Source organism: Nannobrachium achirus (assembly GCF_963921795.1).
Source record: "Nannobrachium achirus genome assembly, chromosome: 1".
NCBI classification, from domain to species: domain Eukaryota; kingdom Metazoa; phylum Chordata; class Actinopteri; order Myctophiformes; family Myctophidae; genus Nannobrachium; species Nannobrachium achirus.
The window spans coordinates 33,010,294-33,032,211 of record NC_137810.1 but is presented as its reverse complement, the minus strand read 5'-3'; the positions used below and the strand labels follow the sequence as shown (position 1 = coordinate 33,032,211).

Below are 21,918 nucleotides of genomic sequence, written 5' to 3'. Positions count from 1 at the left end.
TGGTCTAATATCCTCCTGAGCATCATGCACATGTTGTGGCTGAGGCACAATCACCTCCACATCTTCCACGCCACCATATTCTACATTTTCCTCTGGAGAAACATCATAGACCTGGTGTGACTGAGACACGTGCATTTCCACATTTCCTACAACAGGTTCTCCATTTTCCTCATCAGCAGCACCATAGACAGGATGTAATTGAAGCACAGGCATTTCCACAACTTCCAAACCATGTTCTCCATTTTCCCCCTCAGCAGGCTTATGCTGCTGGGGCCCTTCAGAAGGCTTGTTGTGAGCCTCTAGCTGAGGTCCTCTGTTTATTGAGAACCAAGCATCAACGTCCTTAATGAAACCATTTTTATATTTATTGACCTTGGAAAACCATTCATTTTGCTTTTCATATTCCTCATTTGGAATCAGAGGCATTAAGGAATCATGCAGTGCATTGGAATCATCAGACAATCGCATCAACACATCAAGTTGTCCTTTAACCAGTGAAACATTTTTCTCATCTTTCATGAGTTCTTTGGTAGAGGTTATCAGAGCCTTTATTTCATCCACTTTCTTTTTGCGTTCCTTTTGAATTGATTCAATTTTATTTCCCAGGGCCTTTTCAGTGAGCATTATTTTCCTTTTTTCCATGTATTGTTTCCCAACATTTGAACCAACATTTGTTCCACTCATTTTGAATGCACAGCGAAGTGATCACATTGAGAAACAGCCACAGCGATCGGCGACGGCAAAACACAGCAGCGCATGCACGTTAAGTTTGTCACCCACACAATACAAGCTTGGCCCGGCGGGCCGCGAAACATCCACAGCGTATTTGACAAAATGACAGTTTCCACTCAGCGGCAGAACCAGCACAAACTGTTCCAAACGAACAACTTTTAGTTCACTGCAGAACGCAACAGGTTTGGGTTACATTACCGCTGGTCCATTGATGCGCTCCGGTCCTTTGTCGTTGCGTGCGTGCGTGCGTGCGTGCCGTGCATGCGATCATTCCATTGTTTGCAGCATAGCCACATTGATCGCTTGCTCCGCGTCCAATGCGTGACTTGTCGGGTCCTTCCGTGGCTCCAAATCCAATCCGTAGTGTCACGTTTTGCTGACAAATGTATGGCGACTATCGCATCGAACTTATAATAGTCACCGAGAGGCTAAAATCGGGGAAATATATACCTGCCAGACGCGCTGTTCGTCATGATCATGAAATCACGGCTCCATGGTACTGCGTTTTGTTCATTTATTAAAGTTTAAAACAGTTCATTTAATGGCATTCATTTAAAAGGAAATCATGACATTTGTTTGTGTGCTTACGAGCGGTCAGCAAAGTGTGACTTCCCCGTTCACCCCCTCTCCATTCACTGAAACCCGCGGGCCCGTGAACAGCTGACTTTACTACTACGTGACTGACGTAGGCACGTAGCCACCAACACCACGTGACCGATTTGTGAATGGTGATAACAGTGAAACCATAACGACTCATTCAAATTCATATACCTGTCACCAACAGTTTCGCTAGGATGAATCGCTTCACTCTGACAATGCATACCATGTGCAGGAGCCTGTGTGTAATGAAACCAATGTGTCGTGAACATTCTAATGTTTCAAAAAATGAAGGGTAAGATTGAAGTGAGTTCAAGTCAACTTTTTTTGTTTGCTTATTTTTTTTCATACAGATTAGTTGTCCTCTATTTTGAATTTATGTCCTTTGTTATGAATTTGCTGCTATCTCAACCATTCTCAACGTATTCTCTCAGGAAGATTTTCTGACATTTCGAAAGAAGAAAGAGGCTGCTTCTTCAATGACTTCTTTTACATGTTTGAACTTTGAATGGATATGTGTTTATTTTATTTGGAATTACGCAGGCAGAATCTCCAATATTGTATCATTCAGAAGCATCTTTATGTCAGATAAGTGCCATCATCAACAGGTGAGAAAGTTATTTTCCCCACACATAATCCATCTGTAATAGTAAGTTCAGTCATATACAAGTCGTAAACAAACCAACATAAAGTTTAAGTGTATTTGCACATTTCTAAAGTGACAATTTAAGTTTTTAATAGCTTTAAAATGACAAATTGGCCAAATTGTCAAATATTAGAGACAGAAATTGCTCACAACGCCTCGCAACGTGAGAGGTTGTGAGCGTGTAGATCTGCTATTTTCACAATAGAACCGTGTTATACAAAATGTAATTCCTCAACTCTTAGTGCTCGTCAGGGTGGGGGGTCCCCGGTTAAAATGTGATTATTTTGGGGGTTGCGGCCTGAAAAGGTGGAGAACCACTGTATTAGACTGTAATATGTTCTATGTGATAACTGATAATATAATATATACGAACAGTCAGTGTATTAATGTTTCTTTCAAAAATGTATAAGCATTTTAGTCACACTGCTCATACAATGCAAAAGGTGTGGCCACCCACATTCATGACCACATTAGCCAACAAGCTGGCTGTGGCCCTTAAGATGCTGAAGGCCCTTGACATTATACATGCAGACCTTAAACCCGGTTGACCTGGTCAGACAAGACCCTCTTGCGTCAAACCGCATGGTTTGGCTTGTTAACGGTGGTGTGACTTTTGAATCCTCTGCTAAAAGTTCCCCTCTATTAAAGTTGGTGACTCGACATTCTGTTGAATTACTCATCTGTATGCAAGCACGATTACACTCAAGTCAGCATCACATGTTCATGTTCAGATGTTTATATCCTACATAGAATATATATACATTTGCACAAAGCACACTCTGACCAGAAGACATGCGAGTCATTACTGATCACTGACTGAATTAGGGAAAACAAGGAAAACAATGATGACAACATGATGTCATGCATTTCAAACTGTGCTAGACTTGCAGTTTCCTGATAGGAGAGAGTGAGTATACTTTATGTGCAGAGAGAACACAATCACATGATCAACTTGATGGCACAGTTTAGGAGGAGTGAGTAAGAACAGTTATAAGATTATTATGCAGGCTACATACTGTACATGGGATGTCGGCCATTGAGGCACAGACTCCACCTCTCATCTGCAGCCCTATCCATTTTATAATCCTGTCCTATAGATATAAATAAATAACTTTACCATCCTATATGCTACTGTAAGCATTTATGAGTAAACCACTGAGTATACTGGCTGCTAGCCTATTCACTGTCACTGTCTCTCTCACTATCTCTCTCTGTTCTCAGTCTGCCAATTTAATTTGACAGACTAGTGGGCTGTGGAATTTTTATTCGCTCATCCCCCCTCCCCCCCACCCACCAAGTGGGCCACTATTAATGTGAATACAAAACTTCTTTGCACAAACCAACACATTCACCCGGCCGCAAAGAGTAGGCCTAAATGCCATAGATGATGGGGTTACGGGGGCTCGTTCAGCCTTTAACTGCCAGCATTCCTGTGAGGATAGATACACAGCTGTTGGTGTTGACTGTCCAACCACCCAAACAGTGGCTTCTTATAGCAGGGGCAGTGGTGTAAGTAACTAAGTACATTTACTTAAGTACAATTTTGAGGTAGTGTATTTACTCTTGTAGGCCTACTTCCAGTTTCCAATACTTGTACTTCTACTCCACTACATCTTGGATCCAAATATTGTACTTACTTTTACTCCACTACATTTTTGACAACTTTAGCTATTAGTTACTTTGGTAGAATGTGATTATTATTACAAAACATAGCCTACATCAACCACTTCAGCCCTATATACATTTCGGCCTTTTGAAAATAGCCAATCTACAATAAGCTCACAATGCTAGATCTGCTATTTTCAAAAGATTTGAAAACTTGAAATAGGATATTGTGAATACTTTTACGTTTGGTACTTTAAGTACATTTTGATACCAATACCAATACTTTTACTCAAAAATGTAGACTTTTACTTGTACAGAGTATTTCTAGATTGCAGTATTGATACTTTTACTTAAGTAAAACATTTGAGTACTTTTTCCAACACTGCCAACCAAACCACCCAAACAGTGGCTTCTTATAGCAGGGATGGGACCAGGGGCGGGCATTTGCTCTACGCAGACTACGCAACTGCGTAGAGCCCCAAGGCAGAGGGGGCCCCCTGCTGGGCTCATTATTCTGAGCATTTAGAAAAAAAAAGTAAGTCTCTAGCCCATTCCTGTCAAAAGTTATGATTGTTTAAAGAATTGACCAACTGCTCACTGGAGTCAATAGGTTTCACACAGAGATCAAACTTCCTTCGCCAAACAGGAAGTGCCCTTCACCAAACAGGAAGTGCCTCTATATCTCATGAACCGTTTGTCGTACAGACTCGGGGCTGGTGTCATATGACTTGATTAAGAGTCCTTAACCTTAATTGGCGCTTCCTTCGCCAAACAGGAAGTGCCCTTCGCCAAACAGGAAGTGCCTCTATATCTCATGAACCGTTTGTCGTACAGACTTGTGGCTGGTGTCATATGACTTCATCAAGAGTCCTTCACCTTAATTGGTTTAACTTAGTCCTGTCCCCTCTTCTGATTGGCTGTTGCCCCTTGTGACGTGGGTAGAGCTGCGAGGGCCCGGTCATTGCTGCTTGCAGCTTTAATTTTATCAAAATTTTGAAAAATAATAATTAAATTAAATAATTAATAATTAAAATATAATTTTAAAGTATTATTATTCACTGATATTCCCTTATTGTTATTAAAATAATTATTGTCCTGCATCAAATATGTCCTGTATAAAAATATACATATAGGCCTACTCTATATAGGCTACCTTACTGTACTCTTCTTAAATTAATCAAATAGATCCAAAATGATTGTGGTTAGGTATTTAAAACCAACCATAATGACAACAAATAGGCTTCCTCTGCCTCTGCTCTTCATTGTCTTGTCAAGTTCATCGTCTTGTCATGCTAAATCATCACTTTTTCAGAATAGGTATTGAGTTGGAGGGTGGCATTTTTAATTCCTGCACTTCGCACGCACGCATACTGTTTTTTTTCACGCATATCTATTTTTCACGCGCGCTCATGGGGGGGGGGGGGCCTCTTTTACTACCTTTGTGGGGAGCCCCCAGTTTATAAAAACCGCCCCTGGATGGGACTGGGACTGCAATCAGACAAAGCGACCAATTCAGTACCGTTTAGTCATTTCTTGAACCTAGTCCAGAATCTGCTCTTCGTGTAGAAGCCAGGAGTGTTTAGGTCAACAACGTCTTATGGAAGCCTTAAAGGAATGAGCTTGATAATGATTATGAAAGTACTAGTGCCCAGCTCTGGTACTGCCTACCTGCTGCTGTAAACTGTGCGACTTCCGTCCTATTTCCTTCCTGGGTGGGTGGAGTTGTTATACCTGGGACCAAAGGTGTTTTTTGTTTTCTGAGGAAACTACTTCAATCAAAATGCCATAATTCTTGGACTTATACGTTATAACTGATTTGATTTCAGCAAGATCACATTGAAAGTAAGTTTGACTTGATGTGGCTATTTAAATCCATCTGTTAAATTACGCAGGTAGACAGAGTGCTTCGGTTCATTCACTTGTAGAAATGTCAACGAACATGTTTTTACTCTGAAAGATTTTAGCCTTGCCTAAAGTGGCCCGAGATAAAGTAACAGATGGTTTAGGCTCTTAGTGTTTTTGTTTTGTTAATTTTTAGACCGATCATACAGGCTATTTGTCGGTAGAGTAAAAATCCCAGGTTTCGGGTCTGTCGGAGGAATTTAAAAACGTCTCGATACTACTACTAGTGGCTGAACATTTTTCCGCCACAGGTATGAGCCATCCGCCCCGTACAAACCGGGACAGGAACCGAGAGAGAAACGGGGATCACAGACATCATCACCGGGACCCACATGATGATGAGAGACATTCACCCAGCGACAGGTTGGCTGTTTTGATAATTAATATTCATAGCTGATTGATTGATTGATTGATTGAAATACTTTATTAGCAGGACTCATGAGTTAGTCAGGAGTGGGACCGACGTAAACAAGACCGTAAAGAGCTTATTTGGGGTGTTCCTTTTAGACAGGGTGTTTAACTGTACTTGTACTGTACATTCTTTTGTTTTGACTAAACTTGTACTGAAGACTCCTCATTTTTGTCTAATAAAATATTCAATCAATCAAAGCAGTTGGCATAGGAAAAGCACAAGACAGAACAGTTCAGATACAAGGTCTACTATTATTACTAATAGCATTTAAACCCAAGAAAGCACAGTGGCTTGTTTACATTGGGGTCCTTTTGTATTCAAATCAGACATAAAATGACAAATAATTAATGATAATGTGTGCATATGCATATTCTGACTCTGAATAAATGTACTTTTTGGTTGATTTATCCAGGATGGAATCATTTATGCATCAGACTGACTTGCTGTTCATGCTGTCTCCATCTCAAGTTACTAACTTTGACCTTCACCCTGACTTTTTGGGGTTTGACGCTGGACAGGTCCTCTTCTCGACCTCCATACTACAGCAGAGATACCACACCACCTCCACCTCGCAAACATGATGTGCGGGATCGGGATGTCCCACGAGAAGAGCATCGTGAATCCAGCTGCAGTAACATATGCTCTAGGAGAGGTAGGTGCTTGGACATAAATATGTAGTGAAGAATTGGATGGACAGATATAGTATATTTAGAGCAGTCGATAGCAAGGTTACACGGAGCAAAAGAAGAAAACATTAATATGTGGTCGGACATTGCAGATAAGCTTAAGGCTATGATTCAAGAAATCACTATATAGTGGTAACAGCCTAGCACAGGCATGCACTATTGTACATTCCGTGTTGGTCCGGGGAAAGGGGGTGGGTGGGTTTTCTTTTCCTTTTCTTGTTTTGCTATTGTTTGTGTTGTTTGTCTGTTAATTGCATTTTTCTTTTGATTATGGAAAATAAAAATAATTGATAACAAAAAAAAAAGAATTGGATGGACTACTGACTGTCTGATATATGTATGTATACCTACCGGTATATAATTTGTATTTTGCTGAGATTCACAATGTAGAAAGCTTACCATGACAGAAGACAAAGTTACGCTCCCCTGATAAATATTGGATGGAGTTAAAATGAAAGCTCCCCTGTTCCAAGCAGAACACTGTCACTGTCACACAGCAGGTTTAGGTTTCCCTCTCAGTGATACCTCCCTCCTTCCCCGCTCCCTCCCTCAGGCAACTGGACAAACCGGTTTACTTGTATTTACAATGCTGTGTTCTCACTTGAGGCATTTAAGGTAGTAACATGAAACTCTGAGTGGACCAGGGAGAGAGCCGATAACCCGCCATCTAAAGATTGACTGACATACTAATCACATACTTTCCACCATTGTCATGCATAAAGCCTGATTTATACTTGGTTGCACATAATGTCACGCACAGGAAATACTAGATCTATAAACTCACAATGCATCATGCAATGCAATGTATTGTGAGCTTGTAGATAATTTTTTTTGTGTGAGACACCACTGTGTAACCACGCCCGGCGGCACGAGGGGGACTGCTGGGCGAGAGGGACCGCATGATGGAGCCCTGCGCATCCGTGAAACCGGCAAATACTTGAAAACAAAAGCAAAACACATCTGCATAATGATCGCTACCTTAAAGGGGAAGACCACCCATTTTCAATATTGAACTATGTCATTAATATACCTTAGACTTAGAGGAGTTGTGTGGAAATAGAAAAAAGTGCCCCCTCTTCTGTGTTGCCTAGAACTGGAGGATTGATTTTGGGGTATTGTAAAGTACAACTTGATGACATCACACATTGTACTTTACAATACAAACCCCAAAATCAATCCTCCAGTTCTAGGCAACACAGAAGGGGGAGAACTTTTTTTCTATTTCCACACAACTCCTATAAGGTATATTAATGACGTATTTCAATATTGAAAATGGGTGGTCTTCTCCTTTAAGCTCACGGATGGCCCCCTTAGCCATTGAGTCCTGCCACAGGGCCTGTGAGCGTAACTAAGTATAAATAAGGCATAATGAGACAAAAGGACCTATTCTTTCTTCCTTTTGGTAGGAATTTGAGAGAGCTCACACCCTTTCTGTGTGTGTGTGTGTGTGTGTGTGTGTGTGTGTGTGTGTGTGTGTGTGTGTGTGTGTGTGTGTGTGTGTGTGTGTGTGTGTGTGTGTGTGTGTGTGTGTGTGTGTGTGTGTTCCGTAGGCATTGTGCTGATCTGCTCGGTGCTGACCAACGCGCTGGTGCTGATCTGCGTGGTGGCAGCTCAGATGGTGACATCCGGCATGTCCGCCATGGGTGGGATGGGTAGCTTCAACATCAACTCCAACTTCAACATGCAGGGCACAGAGCTACAGCAGGTCCGAGACCTGGACATGCAGTACAGCCAGATGAGGGCGCCGGGCATCTACGGGGGCATCTCCTTCAGCCTCACCTTCGGGGTGGTGTCCCTCCTCTTCGTGGTGTCCGGCAACAAGCCGGCGCACCTGCTGACCAGGAAGATCCTGATCGGGGCGCTGGTGTTCCAGGGAGTGGGGGCGGTGGTGTACGTGGTGGCCGTGGGCCTGTACTTGCACTTCATCACCAAGGTCAACGCCACCGACGTGTGTCACAAGCGGGAGAGGCTCTACGCACGCAACGGCTACACGTGGATGAACTGCGACGTGGGCGGGGCGGACGCCGGCGTGGCGCTGTTCGGCCTCATCACGGCCATACTGTACACGGCCGGCACCGTGCTGACTTTCCAGACCATCCGTGGCGTGAAGCTCTACCGCGAGCAGGAGCAGCAGCACCACGAGGCCCAGAGGCACCAGGCTCGCTCCCACCAGAGAGCGCCGCTGCAGGCAGCGACCAGCGCTGTCTGAAGGAGACAGAGGGGATTCACACCTTTCGAATGATATCAATGCACTGAATGGGAATTTGTCACGTCTTTTCAGACCACTACTGAGCTGCCGGACGGGTTAATCACACCATTGATTGGGAGATAATTGACCTACCGACAGGGCTCAGTAGCTATGCTGTATAAAGTGACCACGACGGAGGAGCACATGATACCGCCTAGCGAGCGAGTCGCCGTGTCGAGCAATGCCAAGGTCGCATGAGCCGACTCGGTGCAGTTACAGGTTGTAGACCAGCGGGCCAGAATCGTAAATGATCATACCCCCGACTTTTGTCAACCCTCTGAATGACTACTGCGCCCGTCGGTAGCTCAGTATCTCAGCTACTGCACGATTTACTTGTCTGAAAAGATGTGACAAATTCCCATTGATAGCATTCGAAGCCGGTGAGGGATTACCAACTCTTGGGACGGGTGGCTGTTTTGTAATAACCTCATGATTTTCTGTGGTTACATGTCTCCATTCCAACACTAACTCTAAACCTAACCTCTATGGAAGTGCTGCCACTCCGACAATAAGAAGTCACTGTCGGAGTGGAGACATGTCGGAATGGAGAGCAGTCACCTGTGAATGCTGCCTATGCTGAATGATGTCTCTCGTCACTTGTGCCGTGTCGCAGGGACTTCTAATAGCCTTTTCAAGCTAACTTGTATAATTGTATGAATGAACAAGGTTTTTAATCGGATGTTTACTTTTTAATGTCAAGTTTTTTGATCATGCAAATTTGCTCATTTTTAAGCGTTTACCTAAACACAATTCATGTATGCAAATAAACCTGGAAATTGTGCCACGCTCTCTCACATGTTCTGTACAACTATGCCAAATGATACAGTACATCAAAATGGCCTGATGGGGGCATCAGATCTCCACACATTTCCATCTTAACTCCATTCCTAAGCCCTGCTATTATGGTCACCCGCTCTCCCCCTTTGAAAGGCTTGGTGCCAACTATGAGATCACTGTGCCCTCTGTCACTCCACTGTCACAATGGCCCTCACACACAGCATTAAGATGATGTAAGATGATGTAAGAGTTGTCTGCTTGTGTGGTGCCATGATTACCCACAAAGAGCATTCTCTACACAGTGTGGTAACACTCAAGATGTACATTTTGGCCTGATGTCATTATACCCAACTTACACATAATGAAGCGTAATCATAACAGCAAGGCTTTGTAATGTACAATCCCTGGAGGAAGAGATGACCACATAATTAGTTTGCTAAATCCGCCGACCATCCTACCCTTCCATCCTTTTTGTTGTTCATCTTCATTAGAATCTAACAAGTTGTAAAGTGGGGCAGCAGTGGCTCAGTATATAGAAGAGAAATCCAGGGTTCCCACACATTTTTACCAATTCATTTCCAAAACATTTCCAAAATATTTAACCCGATTCCCAGGACTATATAACAATAATTCAGCTCAATAACGAGTCGCTTACTCCTATGCTTAATGCCCAAAGACAGTGGTTCTCAAACTTTTCAGGCCGTGACCCCCGAAATAATCATATTTTAACTGGAGAGCCCAGCACCCTGACGAGCACTAAGAGTTGAGGAATTTTGTTTAACACGGTTTCATGGTGAAAATAGCCGATCTACATGCTCACAACGCCGTTGCGAGGCGTTGTGAGCATGTAGATCTGCTGTTTTCACAATTTCTGCCTCTAATATTTGACAATTTGGCCATTGTTTCATTTGTAATTTGTGAGGTATTAACAAAATCAATAACCAAAGACAATGCACAGCTAATTTTTCCAGGACCTTCCAGGACCCTTGATCAATTCCAAAACTTTTCCAGTACTGGAAAAATATTTTTCAAATTTCAAAATATTTCCAGGAATTTCATGACCGTGGGAACCCTGGAAATCCACAGCTCACTCCTCCAGGCTTCACACTGCTCCCCTCTGCTGCGCTCACTTAGAGCAGCACGCTGCTAGGTCAAAATGCAGAGAAGTAATTTCTCTTCAGGGTTCACTACAAATACCCTTCACCTAATCTTCCCAAAGAAGTCAAGGACCAACTCTTATTTGAAAACTTAGATTTTTATTATATAGCAAAAAGTAGCTCTTTTGTGCGGTTTGCCATTGTCAAGAAGTCTGCGTAACACTGCTCCAAAAACATTCATTGAACTGGGTAATGCCCATGGGATCGCCACGCTTTGTCAGCATCCTACCTACCACTGTGCCTCTACTTTAAGCCCGAGTTATACTTAGTTGCATACGGGTGACGTGCACCGAAAACAGACAATCTACAAGTTCACAACACATCGCAATGTGGTGTGTTGTGAGCTCTGAGTGGTTATTTTGGGTGTGCGACACACGTGCGCAACCAAGTATGATTAAGGCTACAAACTCCACACACCACCCCCAAGAACACACATCTTCGAAACATCAGCCTTTTAGAAATAATCATCTTTTCTCTTAGAGAATATTAGTACGCTTCAGTGACTAGGTCACTTGTGAGTATGCAACTCCTAGGAGTTAGTCTAAAACAGGTTTACTAACTCCTATGACTGTAAAGGCCCACAGCCACAATTTACCTCAGGAAATAGCCGCTACAACTCAAGGAACAGCGTGCTCTGCATCAGAAAGTACCGTTGCACATAGAACTGATCTCAAATTAAACGTTCAATTAAAAAAAAGCATTCAAAGTGCTCCATTCCCGAAATAAAAACATCATGATAAAAAAAGAATCAAATAAATTAAAGCAACTGTGAGGAACTAATGCTTGAAAAGTGTTATAAAATTTGCATTGCATTTTCCTGGGCCATAGATTTAGCAATATAAAATGAAAGTAAAATAACAAAACAATTACAGAACAGTCTTTGTGGTCCGTTAACAGTTAGAGGCAAATGGAATACAGCAAGGGTGTGCTATTGTTGGAGGGAGCAGTAACAAATCGATGCGCTGCAGTGCATCAAATCTCCATCCCTGATACTTGCCTTCTTAAGGCCCGGACAAGAACTTCACATTGAAGACTAATTTATACTTGTGTGTCTGAGTCGCTCTTCAAAAGTAACAGACTTTAGACGAGCGACACCGTTGTGCAATGGAGTATAAATTGGGCTTAACTGTTGCGGCGCAGGGCATAGCGTTGAGCGCAGTTAGAGGGGTGTGACATAGAAGTCAGCAGGCTTCTGTAAAGTGTGCGCTTGCTGGCTAAGGGGCTGCATGTGCATCTGCTCTTGCTGCTGCTGCTGTTGCTGCTGCTGCTGTTGTATGATCTGTCGGACCTCGTCCTCCAGCTCCGGGGGGATGATGAGCTGGTCATCGGGGTCGGGCTGGGCGGGGGCGTTGAAGTAGCCCCCCTGCTTGCGGACAGGGGCGTCGGCCGCCTCCTCAATCAGGTCCTGGCTCCTCCCCTGGCAGGCCACTGAGCCGTTGGGCCGAGCTCTGCGACCCAGCGTGCCCGACCACCCCTCACCCCCGGGGCAGGGCGAGGGCGGCGGGGGAACGGGCGACGATGACCGGAATGCCGGAGTGGGGGACGGGGAGGAGGAGGGTAAAGTCGAAGTGTCGGGATGCGAGGTGCCGGGGAGAGGGGCGCCCGAGGTGGCGTGTGCGTGCGGTGCGGGGCAGCAGTCCCGTCCGTGCAGACAGTGGACGTCAGCTTCCACCTCCACGCGACTGCCATTGGAGAAGACGCCGGCGATGGGCTCCTCGTCCTCACTGTCCAGCCCGTTGTCTGACAGGGCTCCAGAGAACTGCCTCTGGAAAGTGCTCCCGCCGCCTGCCTGGCGCCGCGCCCCTCCCCGTCCCGGCAGGGTCAGGTGGGACGCCGGTGGCTCGGCGTGGGGCGGCGGCTCTTCCGAGGAGGCCGTGGAGCCCACCTCGCTGCTCATCTCCGACGTGCTGAACTCACTGCTCAGCTCGCTGACGGTCCCCGAGGAGGCCGGCGGGAGGGGCGGGAGGGCGCCGTCACCGGTCGGGAAGGGGTGTGCGTTTGTGTGCGCGGGTCCAGGGCTGGGCGGCGGCGGTGGGGGCTCACAGAAACAGCAGCAGTCCTCCGTGATGCTCAGCTGGACCACCACAGCGCTGATGCTGTCGGAGCAGCCGTAGCTCTGCGCCAGGGTCACCAGCTTCTTGGCGGCCGCCAGGGCGTCCGGCACGTTCCTCACCGCCTCCACGGCCTCGCTGGGGCTCAACGTGTCCCACAGGCCCCTGCTGCCCAGCAGGAAGAACTCGTCCTGGGGCGTGAGGGTCACCGTGGAGATGTAGGGTTGCGGGGTCACAGAGGGGCACAGGAAAGAATAGCCCATAATTCTAGTGGAGTCAGTCACACCGTTGACCTTGTTATCCTGTGTGGGTGGGGAGCGGAATAGGAGTTACATAACATCCTTTCAGGACGCCCTGCGAAGTCCAGGTCATCTCACAGGTCATCAAACATATGACAAAAAACGCACTCTTATTGTAAATACCTCGGTTATAATGGCGTTGTGCTGCCTGACTCTCTGGTACTCATGAAGCTGTTTGACAGTGTAGGCGGTCGAGAGGGGCAGAGCTTTGCCGTTCCGACACAGCACCGCCTGGCATTTGCCCACGTTGGCGGCAGTCAGGGTGAAACAGCCTCCTCGCTCGCCGGGGGCCACCGGGTCGTGTCTGATGTGGCACAGGGCTGCGGAGCCACCCAGCCTCTGGCCTGCTGTACCCAGCTTACTACACAGCATCAAGACAAACATCACAGGATTAGGCTGCTTTTGTAGGTAGAGATGAATTTGTCCAAGAATGCATCCTTAGACACTTGCAGTCAAACAAAGCTTGGCACCTAAATTAAGCTAAAACACAAGTTTAAGCCACGTATGCACTTTCATTTGGAGGAATATTACAGAAAACAAACGTAACGATTTTAGCAATGTATTTTTATCTCACGTATGCGTGCGTGTATGTGTGTACGTGTGCGCTTATGTGTTGCAGTCCTGTTTATTAACGTATTGTTATTTATTATTGTTTGTGTTTTATGTGCAGCTCTTTGGGACACCATTTGTGATATTGGGCTATTATACAATTTTACTTGACTTGGAAATGGTGCAACATTACGTTTAGATAACATAGGTATAACCTAAATTGATGGAACTCTAAAGATTCATTATGTGAGTCAGTGAGTGCATTTTCTTTATCTTCACACTTCCCCTGTATTAATGTGGAACACACACACACACAGTGTGTGTGTGTGTGTGTGTGTGTGTGTGTGTGTGTGTGTGTGTGTGTGTGTGTGTGTGTGTGTGTGTACACTGTACCTCTGCATGGAGAGGAATGTGCTACTCATGTAGTCGCCCTGCTTCTGGCTCCTGTGGAGCTCCTCAGCCAGCACATCTCCCATGGTGCATTGCAGCAGGTAGGGCACCTCCACGTTCCTGTCTCCATCAAACACTCCGTACAGCGCCTCGCGGATCCCACAGAAGCTGTCCAGGGCCAGGGCTGCCACACACAGTCTGAGAATGCACACGCACAGATATAAATGTGTTTAGAACAACGTGTTCTAAATGGCAAAGACAGACGATCTACACAGTGCATTGTGAACAGTAAAAGAGTCATTACACTGACTTGTTTTTCACTCCGGAAGCCTCTGTGTAGCCGTGACTCCACACTGCAGGGGCCCCGGGGCCCTCGCTGGCACACAGAGACGAGGGAGACGGATCCACTCTGAAACATCGGATGTTACTGTAGCAAGAGAGAGAGGAGGAAGTACAGACGAGTCAGTTATTTTAATAAGTAAAAGATATAGGTCACTCTACAATATTCTTCGCTATTGTGTTTGAGTTCATACTTGAGCAGTTCCAGGCTCTTGTGGTCCAGGTTGAGACGGGGGTTTCCGGTGAGATCCAGCTCCAGGAGCTTAGGAGGAAGAGCCTCCGGCAGAGTTACCTCAGTCAACTCATTACAGCTCAGGTCCACACACTGTCAGAGAGAGACAAACACACCCACACACACACCCACACACACACACACACACAGAGATGGCTGAATAAACGTAGAACATTACGGAGGGAGACGCACGGAACAACATGTTCTAAGACTTGACTGAGACCTAGTCTGACATAAGACTGGCCTATGAAGTCAGATAAGTGCAGAACGGATAAGAAAATAAAGCTGTCATGTCGACTGAAGTTGTGTATGGTGGCCAGAATGTTAAATATAATAGCAGTTTTCTTTTTTTCTCTCGAAATCAAATCTTTACTTTTATGCAACAATGTCATGTTAGATAATGATCTCATTTAAACTTAGCTTATGCAACTGACCCACATACACACACATGCATCCAAGTGTGTGTGGGAGTAGAGCAGAGCAGGGTGAGGCCATAGATTAGGGGGAAAGTTAACTGAGATCACAGAGGATTTCCTGACCTGACGTCTCCTGAGGTAAAGATGAGCGAACACACAGGGACAGCAGTGAAACCGAGAGACAGAGGGGGGAGCTCCAACCAGGGGTGTCACACCAAATTCTGGGCCCTGGGTACAAGGATTCACTGTGGGCCCCCCCCCATGAATGTTCTTCATAGAGGTAGGGGGTTTAACCCATTTAGACTGGGAACGCATTATTATGCCGTATTTTGTGCTTTAACTATTGAAAAATAGCAGATAGTGCGCTGTGAGCTCACTGAGCGCAGCACCGAGTGCCGCGCTGCAAGCTTGTAGATCTGCTATTTTTGAAAAATACTTCTAAGGTTTTTGGGAAAAAAAACATTTCCTATGTCAGTGGTTCTCAAACTGTCATGTCAAGGACCCCCAAAATGATATGTATTTGGCCCACGGACGCCCATCCAAAGTTTCAAAAGATTTGCCCCACGTATTCAAAGATTTGCACACATTTTCACGACTTTTCAAAAAATAGCAGATCTACAAGCTCGCAGCGCGGCACCGAGTGCTATGATCTGCTATTTTTCAATAGCTGAAGTATAAAATAATTCCAGGCCTCTCCACTTTGGGCCCTAGTAACTCAGTCCCACTTCCCCCCCCCCTTGTGACGCCCCTGGCTCCAACAGTAACAAAGAGAGAGCTGCTCATAGAGACATGGACTGTTGCCACATGACCAGACTGACCCTCTTTCCCTTTATTCAGCTCCATGAAGTGATGCAGCACAGTGACATCAGCTAACACAGGAGGGCTCGTATGCATGTGTTCGTTGCTCGTTTAGCCCTGCCAGATGACCCCATGACCCTTTCCTGTTGCAGCATCCTTAGGCCAGAATTTCCACTTACACACAAGATATCTCGACAAACTCTTAACGGGCAGATTGCCTTGAAACTTTGTGAGTGTTCAGGACAAAATGTCAACTTCTCATGCAAGATATGTCATAATCTAATAGGCAGATTGCAGGACTGATTTAGTGGATCCAATGGCTTTCCCTTTACAGTCACACATAGGCTAGTCTCTCGATTACAGACTTCTGCAAGTGAAAAGAGCGACCACACTTTTCCTTGACGATGGGTAGCCAGATTGCACATAGGCCAACTCTTCCGCTTGCATTTTGTTTTTAAATGGTGCTTTGTAGCTTTTTAATTTTCTTTTTTTTTTCACAAAAAAACTTTAGTTTTTCCTTTGCAATATATGTTAACCCCTCCATATACACACATTTCTGGCATTAATATAACTAACATTTTCCATCTGCAATTGTAATGTGGGCTGTAAAGATGGCTGGTTCAAACAAAGACGGTAGGATGAAACCAACACAACCCAACTTTTATTGATTTCCTGTATCTGTGCCATGTGGGTTTAGTAGACCAGAAGCAGGATCTCAGTCTCTTATTACCAATGAAGAATTGACCATGGCCCATTATGACCAATTATTCTGCCCCACAGTCACTGTAGTAAACATTGGACCCATTCTTCACAAACCACACGTTCCAATTCCAACATTCAGACACTAAAATCTTAAAGTACATTAACTGGGACAATTATTGTCTTCAGGTCCTACCAAACAGAGGCCAAGCTAGTGTTTAAAATGACTGATAACAGGTTGGTTCCGTGGGCAGTGCGTTCAATCAGTGCATCCAAGTGCAGCATTCTGCACGAGGTGTCCTCACACAATCAATTAGTAATGTGGTGCAACAATCACAATACAATACCATGCCAACAATCAAACAGTGTAAATTGTATTACAAGCTATATAACTAACAGAAAGAATCACTAACAGTTGGCTTATGACAAACTAAACCCCTAGTGGATAAAGACACCAACAGTATTAAAATACAACAAGCTAAATTAAAGGGTGCCTGAGAGACTATAGTAAACAGGATAAGCTCAATTCTTCATTTAGGCCACAAGATTCCAAGGTGTCCAGTGTGTGAATCCATTGTGCTTCTCTTTGAATTATTCTTTTTGGAGCTGTGTGGAACACAAGCTCCCTATACGTGGCCGTGTGTGTGGCCGTGTCTGTGTGTCTGTCTGTCTGTAGCCTACAGGACCTTTTGTGACCACACGAGGGCGCTGTTGTTCAGGCCAGGCCAGACACCCACACACACACACACACACACACACACACACACACACACACACACACACACACACACAGCTCCACTTCGAACAGAGGTTCGATTTTTTATTTTAATATTGTTGGTGGGGTTTAGTTTATCATATGACTTTTTTCTTTCATTCTTTCTATTCTTTAAATAACATCTTTTATGCATTTACTAGTTTAGACTTTTGTTGGGATAAGGGGTGAGCTATATGGCAAAAATCACATATCACAACTTTTCTTTCAGGCCAGAATCACAATCTTATCACAATTCCTTTAGCATGTAAATGTTTACATTTATTATTTTTGTGTGATGATTTATAAGATATGATGATTCATTATAATTAAATATGATTATTAATGATTATTATAAACTATATGTTGTAGACAGACAGACACACATACAGACTTGTTGTGATTGTTGCACTGCATTACTAATTGATTGTGTGAGGACACCTTGTGCAAAATGCTGCACTTGGCACCTCATTATTGGTAGACACTAGACACCAGACATCAGCTGATTGAATGCACTGACTACGTTACCCGCCAGCTGGCAGTCCTTTTTAAACACTGCCCTGGCCTCCGTCTGAAGACGTAACCTACATCGAAACAATGTCCCAGTTAATGTACTTTGCACCTTAATAAAAAAAGGCAGTAAGTCAATCCGAGTTGCTCCAGTGCGTTCTTTTCATGAAAATTTCGACCTTTCTGTTGTCATTGTCCTGCTCCTGTGATGCACCAGACCTGCCAGACCTGCCAAACCCGTTTGATGCACGGTGGAATCCTCTTTCTTCTCACTGATCATAGAGCGTTTGTGAGATCACTTCACAGTGTTGGGTAAAACCATCCGGCAACTGCTTCTGACAGTGATATGGGGGGCGGGAAGCCTGGGAAGCCTCACTTCCCATCCCCTACTGGGCGGGGCTTCTGGCAGGGTTTCTTTCTTTTTACAGTGGTTGGGCGTTGTCACATTCTAATGGAGACCGAATGCCCCATCTCAGCACCGACCTCAGTGGCTTGGTTCGCTAATCACTAGACTCTCAATCCACACCTCCCCGAGATCGCATCCTGTTTGTGCCACTGTTTTTCTTCTTTTTTCTTTACGATAAAGTATAGGTATTGACCATGACGGAGGCGCGCCATCTCAGGCGACCTTGATCCACGTGAGACACCGGCGAGCGAGCGGTAAAGCGAGCGAGTCGCCGTGTCGAGCGTTGCGAAGGTCGCATGAGCCGACTCAGCGCCGTTAGAAGTTGTAAACCAGGGGGCCAGAATAGTAAATATTGTTGTGGGGACTGCTTTTGCGACCGACTGCCACTCAAAGGGACTAGTGGGTTGGGCTGCTGCAGGCAAGGCTTCCTGCCATATTACTGTCAGTAGTAGTTGCCGGATAATTTCCCCCGCGTGCTCACTTCACGTGGGGAAGTGCCATCTTGTCTAGAAGATCAAGGATCTTTGGTTCACTTTGGTCCGGAAGTTTGTGAGGAGCAGAGCAGCACCGCCTCTAGGGGCCCACCAGTGGGTTTTTTGGACTCTCAGGTCCCGGACATGCGATTCAGATGCAGCAACTTCCATATTCATTTCCAATATATGGGAGAAAAGGGACGGGGTGTACCGTTGTGGCACACTGACTGCACTTTAAGCATGTGCAGTCTGGCACGTGTGACCAACCGTTCTACCAACCTTGATGTCAGCCAGCTGGAGCACCTCAGGGAACACGGAGATGCAGTTGGAGTGAGCGGAGAGCGTGTGCAGCCGTCGGCAGCTCAGGATGGTGGTGGGCACGGCCCGTAGCCTGTTGCCACTCAGGTCCAGCTCCTCCAGCTGCTCCAGACGTGCCAGTTTACTGCAGGGAGGGGTGGAGGAAGAGATCCGTGGGGTTTGATTCTGGGAGACATATTCTGTCAAAACAATTTTTTCCTCCTGACCCAAAACTGTACGACTGGATAATACTCTAGAGCGTAGCGTGCCACATTTTGGGTCTCAGGGAAGTTGGAATCAGGACAGCAGCAAAATAAGTAGATAAAATAAACAAATCGGGCTAAGTGTAGTCAGTGCTGTGACTCGGAAGACGGTAGGTGATATAATAGCACTGTCAGGCATAAACGCGCCAGTGTTCCAATGTAGTTATTTTAGTAACAAGCTATTGTTAATTATTTTCATTGGTTAAATATTTATAAAACTCATAGACAGACTTATACACTTTCAACCTGGTGTCCCAATTTTTGGCATGTCAATAAAAATAAAACCACGTTTGCATAACACCGTCAAAGTAGTGAAGTATAAAGTAGGGCAGTCATTTATGGGGCAAAACTAAAATATTAAATAAGCAAATAGCAGGTTTCCACCCAACAGCAGCAGCGATATAGGGACTATGGTATGAAATGCACAGCGTTTTACCTTGCGGTGAAGGTCTGCAGCTGGTTGTAGGCCATGTGGAGCACTCGGAGGTGGGCGTGGCCAGTCAGCAGCGGGACACACTTGTCCGTCAGGCCGTTATTGGTCAGATAGAGCTCTTGCAGGCTGCTGAAGGCCTCCTCCGATTGGCTGGCCGGGGGAAGGCTCTCCAGTTTATTGGCTGACGCGTTCAAGGAGCGCAAGCTGCAAGGAGAGGGCAAGAATAAGCTTAAGCATATAAATGATTTAAAAGCAGTTCTCAAATGTGCAGGGGTCCTTGATGGGGTTCCAAGGGGTACCCTAGTTAATCATCACCATTATTACATGTAAATATAACTAGTGAACATACAAGAAAGGCTATTTTGATCATAGTTTCCATAATATCTCTACACCGGCAATACATAGACAGTACAGAAATTCTGGACAAAATGGTCAAATGGATGGATCAAATAATGTCCTATGCTTAATGTATATACTCCGTATATAACTCATGTATACTCCTTATGCGCCAAAAATAGCATATCAGCTATTTTCGGCAAGCAACACTGTTAATATATAAATAATGTATCATTTATAATAATATAAATGAGGTTTGTGGTGTGCGTTCACTGTGTTGTGTGGTACTATACTTTACTGCAGTGTTTCTCAACATGTGGGTCGGGACCTCCAGGGGGGTCCCCAAATTATTTGGGGGTCCCCAAATAATTAACATAATGTGCTACTACTGCAACATTGTTTTCTCTCTCAACAGTAAACAAACAAAAATAAACTTTATAGTGTATAGAGGGTATCTGCACATTTCCAAAGTGACAATTTAAGGTCTTTTTATACCTCTAAAATGACAAATTAAACATTGGTCAAATTGTCAAATATTAGAGGCAGAAATTGTGAAAATAGCCGTTCTACATGCTCACAACGCCTCGCAACAGATCTGCTATTTTCACAATAGAACCGTGTCATACAAAATGTAATGCCTCAACTCTTAGTACTCGTCATGGTGGGGGGGTGGGAGGTCCCCAGTTAAAATATGATTATTTTTGGGGGGTCGCGGCCTGAAAAGGCTGAGAACCACTGCTTTACCGTACCTCTGGGCTTTGATGAACAGGTTGTGTGGGAGCTCAGTGAGGAGGTTGTGTTGGACATCCAGCACCTCCAGCTGGGATCTCTCCAGCCTGTCAGCCAGCCAGAGCAGGCGGTTCCAACCCAGCAGCAGCTTCCTCAGGCTGACGCTGCACAGCAACCTACAGCACATAGAGCAACACAAGCAGCACCAGCAGTCAGGATCTCTATGTGTGTGTATGGGTGTTGATACTTAGCTGTGCTCTGGTGCGCCACACCAGCGCACAACTAGGCATGACTCTTTAGGATTAGGGTTACAAAAGCAAAACAAAGGCATTGTGGCGGTGTGTTTAAAGTACACTGCTCAAAGAAATGAGGGGAACAAAATGTTCCCTTCATTATTTGAGATTTCTTTGAGCAGTACTACAGTATACTATACTCAAATATTTGTTCCCTTCATTTCTTTGAGCAGTATATATAGGGTATTCTTGAGCCTTCACACGTACAGTGCTGTTCCACTCCAAGTTTGGATCAAGGCTATATTGGCATTTCCCTTTGCGGGATGAGTTGGACATAAAAGTCCCCAATCTCATCATATTTATTCACCCAGGAGAAGCTATATTCAATCTGCTGTGTGTGTGTGTGTGTGTGTGTGTGTGTGTGTGTGTGTGTGTGTGTGTGTGTGTGTGTGTGTGTGTGTGTGTGTGTGTGTGTGTGTGTGTTACACACCGTATGGGTAACTCTGCAACAGAGTTGTGACTGATGTTCAACACCTCCAGTCTAATGCAGTCACAAACCCAGTCTGGGATGGAGCTCAACTTGTTCCTACAACACAGACCACCAGTGGTTAAGCTCTTTCAACAGATATATACAAATATACAGGTCAATCAGGAATGATGAATCCGGTCAATATAAGCCTTTTATACGACATCGTTATAGGCAATTATGTAGCTGATGTATCCTTATTTCTAACCCCTTTCAACCTGATGCAATTACAATTTTAACCACTTTCAACCTGATGACATTATCTTGGACAAGGTTTTTCAAAAGAATCTATATCTTGCATTTTTTTTTAAATACGCCTTAAATGGGTAAATATTTTTTTGTGTGCGCTGGTTTACTATAAATTTTCTTGTAAAGTTCAATGTTCTGAAATAGAAACTTAACACAAATCCATGGGTATGAATCATG

The 21,918-nt window shown here is 44.8% G+C and overlaps 2 protein-coding genes across 2 annotated transcripts in view; one reads left to right on the top strand and one right to left on the bottom strand.

The window, feature by feature from the left end:
* Positions 1-5,735: 5,735 nt before the first annotated feature.
* On the top strand, positions 5,736-8,789 carry LOC308287178 (MARVEL domain-containing protein 3; the record flags this gene model as incomplete). Its single annotated transcript, XM_080728296.1, has 3 exons — positions 5,736-5,845; positions 6,413-6,546; positions 8,131-8,789. The coding sequence occupies 3 exons, from the start codon at positions 5,736-5,738 to the stop codon at positions 8,787-8,789; spliced, it is 903 nt and encodes a 300-aa protein (XP_080584422.1).
* A 2,237-nt stretch (positions 8,790-11,026) lies between these two features.
* Positions 11,027-21,918, bottom strand: part of LOC308290562 (PH domain leucine-rich repeat-containing protein phosphatase 1-like) — a 34,733-nt gene continuing 23,841 nt past the window's right edge. The window contains exons 9-17 of the mRNA XM_080732465.1: positions 21,457-21,552; positions 20,754-20,909; positions 19,672-19,872; positions 18,955-19,117; positions 14,585-14,715; positions 14,362-14,478; positions 14,055-14,249; positions 13,236-13,473; positions 11,027-13,115 (exon numbers count right to left, since the gene is read on the bottom strand). Coding sequence (XP_080588591.1) covers positions 11,922-13,115; positions 13,236-13,473; positions 14,055-14,249; positions 14,362-14,478; positions 14,585-14,715; positions 18,955-19,117; positions 19,672-19,872; positions 20,754-20,909; positions 21,457-21,552 — 2,491 coding nt within the window. The 3' untranslated portion in view covers positions 11,027-11,921. The remainder of the gene's footprint in view (positions 13,116-13,235; positions 13,474-14,054; positions 14,250-14,361; positions 14,479-14,584; positions 14,716-18,954; positions 19,118-19,671; positions 19,873-20,753; positions 20,910-21,456; positions 21,553-21,918) is intronic.